Source organism: Mandrillus leucophaeus, unplaced genomic scaffold (genome assembly GCF_000951045.1).
Source record: "Mandrillus leucophaeus isolate KB7577 unplaced genomic scaffold, Mleu.le_1.0 Scaffold520, whole genome shotgun sequence".
Taxonomy (NCBI): Eukaryota; Metazoa; Chordata; class Mammalia; order Primates; family Cercopithecidae; genus Mandrillus; species Mandrillus leucophaeus.
Window position 1 is genome coordinate 398,844 of NW_012105587.1, and position 10,608 is coordinate 409,451.

The window sequence follows — 10,608 nt, forward strand, 5'->3', positions numbered from 1 at the left end:
TTTATATTTGTAACTGAGAATTTGATACCATGGACTCGTAATGGATTTTGGAGTTTAAATATGTTAAAATAGGTAATTTTTAGGGGATGTGTTCATTCATGTGACAAATCTGGGTGACTTCTGTGTACCCAGCATGTTCTAGGTGTGGGTGGCTTAGAAGCAGACAACAGAAAAACCCCATCCTCGTGGAGCCTGGATGCTTCCGGAGGAAAACATGATTTCAAAAAGAGTGAAATGTAATAGCCCTTCTAATGTTGACAGGTGCTGAGTAGAAAATTTAAGCGTGGGCAGGGGCAGAGGGTGAGCCTCAGAGGGTCAGTGTGACTGTTTCTGGATATACTTTGCAGGTTGAAATAATAGGACTTGCTGATGGCTTAGATATGTCCTATCTAAGAGTGACAAAGTAGGGATGGCCTGCAGGGTCACCTGAAGGTTTTCTTTTTTTTGGAAAATCTGGGCAAGGGGAAAGATGTGACGGCTGATAACTGAGAGGGAGAAGCCTGGGAGGAGCAGGATGTTTTTGTGGGATGATAAGGTGTTCTGTTTGGACACTGTTTAGTTTGATATGCTTATCAGACACCCAAGAGGAGGAGGTGTTGAATCAGCAGTTGGTTATGAGTCAGGGGTTTTGTATGTGCCCTTAGGCACTCGCCATGTTTTTTTTTTTTTTTTTTTTTTAAAGCACAATTATGACCATCATTTCAGAAAACTATTTTATATATGTAAAGAGGTTGAAAGCTTATTAAGACTAGATTTAGAAAAAAAAGAAACATATAATACTCTGAGAAATTCTATGTGTAGTGTCAGGTAGAAAGTAAAGTGTTATCTAGTTCTGTTTATAAAACTCCCTTTAGGCCAGGCGCAGTGGCTCATGCCTATAACCCCAACACTTTGGGAGGCCAAAGTGGGAGGATTACTTGAGGCCAGGAGTTCGAGACCAGTCTAGGCAATATAGTGAGACTCTGTCTTTACAAAAATATACTTAAAAAAAAATAGCTGGGCATGGTGGCATGTGTCTTGTTATCCCAGCTGCTTGGGAGGTCGAGGTGAGAGGACCACTTGAGCCTGGGAGGTTGAGGCTGTAGTGAGGTATGATTGTGTCACTGCACTCCAGCATGGGTGAGAGAGACCCTGTCTCAAAAAAAAAAAAAAATCCGCTTTCTACAAACATTTGCATGAGGGTATTGCCCACATTTGAAGGAACACTTAACCTTCCATGTATTATATTTATATGGAGACTTGTCTCTGAAGATGGGTTTTGGAGTTTAACAATATTAAATTTGTTTTTTTTTTGACGGGGCCTTGCTCTGTCGCCCAGGCTGGAGTGCAGTGGCGTAATCTCGGCTCACTGCAACCTCCGCCTCCTGGGCTTAAGTGATTCTCCTACCTCAGCCTCCCGAGCAGCTGGGATTACAGGTGTCCTCCACCACACCCAGCTAATTTTTGTATTTTTAGAAGAGATGAGGTTTCACCATGTTGGCCGGGCTGATCTTGAGCTCCTGACCTCAAGTGATCCACCTTCCTTAGCCTCCCAAAATGCTGGGATCACAGGTGTGAGCCATCATGCCAGGCCAAATCTGGGGATTTCTGGAGGATGTGCTCATTCATGTGACAAATCTAGGTGCCTTCTATGTGCCCAGCATGTTCTAGGTGACGATGGCTTAGCAGCAAACAAAACAGAAAAACCCCGTCCTTGTGGAGCCTAGATGCTCTGGGGGAGAAAACATGAGTTTTTGAAAAAGTGAAGTGTGACAGCCTTTCAAATGGTGACAGATGCTACAGAGAAAATTTAAGTGTGGGTAAAGGCAGAGGGTGAGCCCCTTGGGGGCGGTCAGTGTGCAAAATGGAAACTCAGCATCATTTCTTCAATGGAGCTGTTTTGGAGAAAGCCCGGGGCGAGCATGGTTGGCCGTGCACTAACCTTTCTATTGTGGAGGCGTGGGGAGGGGAGAGGCATTCTCAGGTGTTTTCCTTAGAAACACAGGAAGGTGAGGAAGAACCGTGGAAACTGAATGAAGAACAAAAGGCATTCAGATTTAAAGATACCAAGATGAGAAGTTCAGAGTCTAGGGTGGTCACCAGGCAGCAGATACTGTTTAAAATAAGTGTTGAATTCCTGGCACCAGAATTCTAGTCCTTTACTATTTATTTTGTGGCTTCCAAATAGAGAAAGTTGGTGGAAGGAAGCATTAAGGGCATCTAGTTAAAGTCCTGTGTATCTGTTTCTCCCTGTAGAAGTACAGTAGTCCCCCCAGTCCGAGGAGGCAGGGGAACTACCCTCATCCAAGACCCTCAGTGGCTGCCTAAAGCCGTGGATAGTGCTGAACCCTAGTAGTTTTTTTTTTTTCTGCTTACACATATCTTTGTTTGTTTTGCTTTTGAGACAGTCTCGCTCTGTCACCCAGGCTGGAGTGCAATGGTGCGATCGGTTTACTGCAACTTCTGCCTCCCAGTTTCAAGCAATTCTCCTGCCTCAGCCTCCCAAGTAGCTGGGATCACAGGTGCCTGCCACCACGCCTGGATAATTTTTGTATTTTGATAGAGATGGGGTTTCACCATGCTGGCCAGGCTGGTCTTGAACTGCTGACCTCAGGTGATCCACCTGCCTTGGCCTCCCAAAGTGCTGGGATTACAGGCATGAGCCACCGCAGCTGGCCCTACTTACACATATCTATGGTAAAGTTTAATTTATAAATTGAACCCAGTAAGAGATTAACAATGATAATAAGAAAATGGAATCATTACAACAATATGCTGTTCACCATTTCATCGTTAGAAGATTCACTTTTAAACCAAATCTCAGCAACCTCAGCATACAATTTTTTTTTTTCTTATATCCTTTTCTTACTGGCTTGAGAACTTTCACCTTTTCATATAAAAGAAGGCCTTTGTGACTTCTCCTTGGCATATCCAAATGGCTAGCATCCTTGTACTTGCTCTTTGGGGTCATTATTAAGTAAAATAAGGGTGACTTGAACACCAGTATTGTGATGCCATGACAATAGACCTGATCGCCAGGGTGGCTAAGTGACTAAGGGTGGGTGGCGTCTGCAGTGTGGAAATGCTGGACAGAGGGAGGATTCCCATCCTGGATGGGTCTGTGGGAGATTTCATCATGCTGCTCAGAAGAGTGTGCGATTTAAAGCCTTAGGAATTATTTCTGGAATTTCCCATTTAATCTTTTCAGTCAACCATGGGTAACTCAACCTGTGGAAAGGGAAACCGTGGATATGGGGGGTTGACTATAGCAGCAAGAGACACGAGTGAACTCCGTCAGTGGGCTGCCTCAGGGGATTTCATTCAACCTGCCCTTAGCTTTCCTTGTTCTCTAAACTCTCAGCTTAGCTCGCAGCTTTGACCTTCTCCCGTGTGGGTTTGAGCACAAACCTGCCTTCTCACTCACCTCCTGGATCCCATGATTCCAGGGCTAAGTTCAGGAGGTACAGAGCAGAGATGACCTTCCCTCCCTGGTCTCTTCTTTCAGTATTGTTTATTTCTAATAAAGGTGGGGAAACTTTTCTTCTTTGATCGACTATAATTTTAGGGTTATGCAAATGCATAATCCATTGAAAAAGGTTTTATTAGGCTTGGCTTCTGAAGAATATAAAATATTGAACTTGTCCATTAAAGACAGAACAATCTTGATTCAATGAGTATCAAGTAATGAAATAATATTTTAGTTCCATCTCAGCCAGTTGTTACAAAAAGGTCAGGAAAGAGGAGGAGAAGAGAAATAGAAAGGGCCTTGAGGGAATTAAGGAGGCAGAGAGGTCTAAAAGAGAGCTGAAAGGGGAAAAAAGGAGAGAGGGAAAGAGAAAGTGAGGGGATTTACCAAAGATAAGTTAGCTTTTATTTCCTCCTTTACTTGTAGATATGGGGAGCGTGAAGCTCATAGAAACTGAGGACTCTGGTCAGGGTCACAGAGACAGGGACCTGCGTTTTCCCCCTTATACCACATTAAGAAACCACTATTGGCCAAGCTTGGTGGCTCATGCCTGTAACCTCAGAATTTTGGGAGGCCAAAGTGGGAGGATCGCTTGAGCCCAGGAATTCAATACCAGCTTGGGCAACATAGAGAGACCCAGTCTCTCTCAAAAATAAAAATATTAGCCAAGCACAGTGGCATGTGCCTGTACTCCTAGCTACTCGGGAGGTAGAGGCAGGAGGATTGCTTGAGTTCAGAAGTTTGAGGCTGCTGAGCTCTGATCTGATCTGAGTGAGCTCTGATCGCTTCACTATACTCCATCCAGCCTAGGCAACAGAGCAAGACTCCATCTCAAAAAAGAAAGAAGAGAAAAAAAAAGAAACCAGTATTTAGAACTTTTCAAATCCTTGGGAAAAAAACAACAACAAAAACTCAGTGCAACCACCACCAACAACAAATAACAAAACTCTCTACTAACCCTTGTTTAAGACTCCTGCTTGCTGGAAATGATGCTGGGGATTGTGATCCTGGGCGGAGAATGTCTCCTGTATTGCTGAAGCTGATGGCTTCCTGTGTGTGGCATTGAGCATGACTATGCTATATTGAGTTTGTATTGAACTGTACCCTAGATCATTGCTCAAGGTACTCTACCCATCTGTCTTATTCAATAATACAATCATTCATTCTTTCCATAACTATTTATTATCTATCACATACCAGGCATAATGGGGATTCCAAATAACATGGGAGTAGTCATTGCCCTGAAAGTGCTGTACTGCTAGTAGGACAGTTATGAGGGAAGCGATGCTGCTGTACTAAGTATTGTGGAAGACGAGGGGAAGAAGAGACTATGTCCGAGGAGAGAAGGGCTATTGGGGCAGAATTGGGTGGAGGAAGGGCTCATTTGGCGGTGGTCTGGAATTGTTGACTAGACCCCCTCACGGATACATTGTTATTAAGGAGCCAGTTGACTTAGACTTCCATGTATAAAGTCCTTACATAGATGGCTGAAGATAATTTAGTCTCTTGTCAAAGTAGACTTTTGTCATCAGGCAGAAGCCTTTAGCTCTTGCTTGTACCCACATCTTTCAGCCCAGCTTTTTGAGATCTGGGCAGTGAGAGGGAGTAGGAGGGTCCTTGTTAAGTCCTCACTGATTTGTGTCATCCTCTAATAGAAGCTTTGGGTCTCTTCTGATTGCAGATACTTTAAGTCAACAGTGGCACCCCTCCTTGTAATATTTCTAAATATTATGCAGTTAAGTGTTCAGCCTGTGGAACAGAGTTACCATTCTCACTTTTCTTAATTTTTTAACTTCCTGGAGCCAATTTTATTCCCTGATTAGAAAAAAAACCTCTTTAGTCCAAAAAGACACCAGTGCATTTTACTTAGAAGTCCTTGCTGAAATACCCTGTATGATGTTCCGCCGGAAGGGAGGTCTCAGGCATGCAGAAATCATCTCAGGCATGTCTGGGAAACCCACTTAAGTTGAAGCTGGGCTGGTTAGGTTACAGTCTTCTGGACACACCTTGGAGGAGGTGGGGAGAAAGAGGTGAGTTGATGAGTTCTTGCCATTGGGTTAATTAGATTTGCTAGTTTGGATCACCAGGAGGTTTCTGGATTCCAGAACGTAACTTGGGTACCCCTGCAATGTGTGCTCCAATCTTAGGGGGCATTGAAAGCCCACCATTTAACTGCAGGCAGAAGCCACCAGGCAATGGGTTCCCCATGGGAAGGGCTTCCTAGATTAGACAATCCCCGTAGTAAAACATGCCTATTAAAGGTGACACATGGCCAGACAAGACAGCCAAGATGAAAGAAGTTTGTGTACTTGAGTAATTGCATCTATCAAAGTTATTAGAGGTTTCCTAATAGGGCACAGGCACAAACATATTTCTTTTTTTTTTTAGACAAAGTCTTGCTCTTCTGCTCAGGCTGAAGTGCAGTGGCGATCACAGCTCACTGCAGCCTTGACCACCTGAGCTTAGTCCATCCTCCCACCTCAGCCTCTGGAATAGCTGGGATCACAGGCACACACCACTACATCTGGCTAAATTTTAATTATTTTATTTTTTATTTATATTTTTTATTTTATTTTTTGAGACAGTCTCATTCTCTTGCCCAGGCTGGAGTGCAGTGGCATCAATCTCAGCTCACTGCAACCTCTGCCTCCCAGGCTCAAGGGATTCTTGTGCCTCCGCCTCCCGAGTAGCTGGAACTACAGGCGTGTGTCACCACACCTCACTAATTTTTATATTTTCTTAGTAGAGACGGGGTTTTGCCAGACTGGTCTCGAGGCCTCGAGTGATCCGCCCACCTCAGCCACCCAAAGTGCTGGGGTTACAGGCATGAGCCACTGCCCAGACTTTTTCTTTTTAAACTTTTAGTAGAGATGGGGATCTCACTGTGTTGTGTAGGCTGGTCTCAAACTCCTGGGTTCAAGCCACTCTCCCTCCTCAGCTTCCCAAAGCTCTGGAGTTACAGGTGTGAGCCACTATGCCTGGTGCATGTTAATTATTATCATTTAAATGGTTCCTCATGGATGATGACCATTTTGATTTTTTTTTTAGTAAAAAGGATCTCACAATATTTGAATAAGTTCTTTCTGTCCTCTGCAAGAATACTATTTTTTCCTTTTATAACTAATAAATAATTTGTACCTAGATAATTTTAGATTATGTAAATGTCCCATCAAACTTTCACTGACTGGTTTTAGCTTCCGTCGAAAATGTTTTCTAACCCCATCATTCTTTATCTGAGAGCTTTTTCCTTCTTCCCCCATTTATGTCTCAGTAAGGGTTCGTGGATTCTTTCGTTATTCGGTGGGTTAGAATTCATTGCTGTCATGATTTATTTGGATGCTTCCATTATCACAGACTCGTCTAGTGGGACCCCGTCCTCTGTTCTTTGGGCCCATCCTCTTGATTCCTTGAATGTTTCCTAATCTTATGGTATCTCATGGCTCCTCTTGTACTTTCTCTGCCCCAGCCTTGGAATCATCTATTTCTTCAAGAAGGCCTGGTTCCTTTTAGAGAATAATGGTATTGAAAACCAGGATCTGGGCACCAGCTCTCAGCTACTGGTGTGTCATTGCTTTTGGGGCCTCTCTGTGGTTAAAGCTAGGGACTGTGCGTGCGTGCGTGTGTGTGTGTGTGCGTACGCATGTGCACACATGTTAATTTTTCTCTTTCTCTAGCTCTATATATTCATATCTCTCTGTCTATATAGAGCTATATGTATTTTAGAGGTAAGTTTAAGCCAAACCCACGGAGGTAGGAGTCTACTTAAGCACGGGTGTGTAATTCCGGGTGTATGTCTCTTCTTTTCTCTTGTTGACAGGTGGCTCAATCCCTTGTTTAAGATTGGCCATAAACGGAGATTAGAGGAAGATGATATGTATTCAGTGCTACCAGAAGACCGCTCACAGCACCTTGGAGAGGAGTTGCAAGGGTAAGTGGGAGGCAGTAAAGTGGGCATTAAGGAAGCGTGGGTGTCTGTGTGTGGGGAGTGGGTTTTGCCTTCCTGAGTCCCGTCTGGAGCCTCTGTATACCCTTGAGGTGAATGTTTGTCACCTTCCTCAGGCTGCCCTTAGGCTCAGCCTACCATGGTGGCCTGGGGGAAACTCCTGAACTTCTGGATTCTGGAACTTAACTTGGGTACCCCTGCAGTGTGTGCTCCAGTCTTACGGGGCATTGAAAGCCCACCATTTAACTGCAGGCAGAAGCCACCAGGCAATGGGTTCCCCATGGGAAGGGCCTCTGTAAAGGTTGGGGGAGCCAGCATCAAAGGCCCGAGATGCCTGAGATCTGTCCCTGGAGGTGGAAGTGGTATGGCTGGAGGAGGTTGTCCGGCTTATCTGTGCTGTGATGGGGCTTCAATCCAGCAAAGCTTGGCAGTAACTTGTTTCCCCAGACTTCCCCTCAAAGCCTGCTTTTCTGATGCTACAGATTCTATACCACATATACCCTTCAGGAGCCCTGAGATCAATTAGCAGCATTTATGAGATAGTCACAAAATGCCCTGTCTTAAATGCCTACCTGTCACTCTGCCACCTCCCCTGTTTTATATTGTGGCAGGGTACATTGTTATTTACAAAGCTTTTTCCTCATTGTAGGTTCTGGGATAAAGAAGTTTTAAGAGCTGAGAATGACGCACAGAAGCCTTCTTTAACAAGAGCAATCATAAAGTGTTACTGGAAATCTTATTTAGTTTTGGGAATTTTTACATTAATTGAGGTAAAAGCTTTTACATACCGTGAATTGTTTTTCAGGACACATAGAGTAAACGTGCTCGCCATTGATGGTGCTGTAATGGATGGGGGAACAGAAGGGAGAAGTGGCCAGATGGGGTTTGAAGGTATTTTAAGGTCTAAGGATTAAACGTGTCTAGGAAGCATTAGGTAGTTAGTTCAGTGAGCGTATTTATCCGAGTGAATACTTAAATGACTAAAGCTCAAGGTCATTATTGTTTTTCTTGTAACCAATTAAAATGCAGTGTCATGGAAGAAGAGCATTTTATTCTATGGTAGAACAATGCTGGTGCTCAGTAAATGTTTTAAATGCTGAGTCACTCCTGATCCAAAGAGGATCCTACAGCCTCGAGGAGCGCGTGCCCTGTGGTTTGGAGGAAGTGATTTTTGATCAGAGCCCAGAATAATGTAAGACACTTTACAGGTGCTCAACAAATAATTGTTCACCAAGCCAAATCTGATAAATGCTCTCCTGGAGAGGTATTGTCACCTCTCCCCTCTCAGGGAAACAGAGCCGAGGGCCTTGCACCTGGGCTGGCGGTGGTGCCCCAGAGGCTGGAGCAGGCTGAAGCACCCAAGAGCTACCCCCTCCCAGTGGGCCCAGGTGCTGGGAGCCAAAACCCCCTCTGGGAAGAAGGTCCGAGGACTGTGCTTCCCAGGGGATTCATCACACCTGTCCGGTGTGTCTTCCTTGCTGTCGGAGTGGATTACTGGTTGGAAGGTAGAGTCTTGGTGCCTGGCCCTGCAGAGAGTGTATAAATGGACAGTCCATGAAAAATCAAAGGCAGAAAGCCGGAAGGGCATTGACCTCCGTTACCCCGAAGGGCCTCTATCGAGATCCTGCAGCAAGGCAGTGTTCTGCCTAGGCACACTGCCAGGTAGCCTGTCTGTTCTGGTCTGCGGCCTGCTAGAGGGGATGCAGAGAGTCCTGCTTGGTGACTTGTGTCCTCTGTGCTACCTTAGGGATGTCAGTGGTCCATGAAAGTAAGAGGGGTGGATGTTGCTGTTGCTACGAAAGGGTGGCTTTAAATGTGGGTTGGGGAGTTGTCACGGTTCATTTTGTTGGGAGTGAGGTGGGGGAGGTTGGTTTGTATGTGGGGGGTGTAGCTCCTGTTGAACATGCTTTTTGTTGTGGAGGGCTCGGTGGACAGTGGGAGGCAGGTAGGTGCGCTCTGCTCTACACTAGAGTAATCTGTCAGACAACAGGGGACTGGACGGTCCTGGGAGATGGATGGTCTCATTGGTGACAAAGGTGTGTTGGCCAGGGTGCCAGATGGTGAATGCCACCTTTGAGAGGATACCTGCCCTGCCTGCATGCCGCTGTGGCTTTGTGGAGGATGGGGCGGACATGTAGAATAACCGGTGGAACTGACTTGAGAGTGGAAGAGGGCGTAGGAGCCCCTCAGGTTCTCCCAGCCCCTCTTCAACCTGTGCCGGGGTGTCCCAGCGACGGTGTTTCCCCATGGCCCCAATCAATCTCAGTTGGAAAGAAACAGAATGACAGGTTGCTGTCAATGTGGCCAGCGTGTGCAGGATTTCCTGGCCCAGTTTGGCTGTGCAACCTCAGAGAAGTTGTCTGGTAGCCGTGGAGCCTCCGTAAGTGCCTGAGGCTCACACCAGCTGTCTGGTTAGGTGTAGTAGGAATGAATGGCCTCACATAAGTTTCGAGGCAGGCCTCCCTCAGCTACTTCCATTTCTCTAGGTTCCCTTTGTTACCAGCTGCTTATGAAATTGAAAACAGGATGATCTAGAAGGAACTGAGCTTGCGATGCTCAGGGCTGTCCGTGCTGTCGTGGGCTGCCAGCCACTTGGGGTGGGGTCTCTAACCCACAGATGGTGACTAGACTACAGTGAGATTTGGGTAAGCTTTTGGGAGAAGTAGGCACAGAAGTAGAGGCTGTGGAAATGTGAATTTCTCCTGAGACTTGAGGACGGGCCCCAGTCTGGTGCTGGGAGCATGGTCATCCTTACTGCTGGTGGGCATGTGGGAAGGGGCCTGGATCGAGGGGAGCTTAATACAGGTACAGTTGGTGGAGAGCTGGTCTGTCTTTTAGCAGGGTGGTTTTTGGGCAGTCATGGCAGAAGAGTAGGGAGTGGAGGACCTGGCAAATATGGGGGCTCATGCTCAGTACTGCTTAGCAGCAGCAGTGCTAGTAGAAGCAGCAGCAGGATTAGTAGTGGTTGGTGCTCAGTAGCAGTAGCAGCAGCAGTGCTAGTAGCAGTAGTTGTAGTAATAGTGACAGTGAGTACTTGAAAAATAGTATGTACCAGGAACTGCTATGAATTCTTTTCTTTCTTTTTTTTCTTTTTCTTTGTCTTTTTCTTTTCCTTTCCTTTTCCTTTTCCTTTTCCTTTCCTTTTCTTTTCTTTTTTTTTTGAGATAGGATCTCACTCTGTTGCCAGGCTGGAATGCAGTGGTGCTATCTTGGCTCGCTG

General features: G+C 45.6%; 1 protein-coding gene across 1 annotated transcript in view; it reads left to right on the forward strand.

The window, feature by feature from the left end:
- Nucleotides 1–10,608, forward strand: part of ABCC4 (ATP-binding cassette, sub-family C (CFTR/MRP), member 4) — a 321,328-nt gene that overhangs the window by 63,144 nt on the left and 247,576 nt on the right. Inside the window, exons 2-3 of the mRNA XM_011996653.1 lie at nt 7,263–7,373; nt 8,038–8,158. Coding sequence (XP_011852043.1) covers nt 7,263–7,373; nt 8,038–8,158 — 232 coding nt within the window. The remainder of the gene's footprint in view (nt 1–7,262; nt 7,374–8,037; nt 8,159–10,608) is intronic.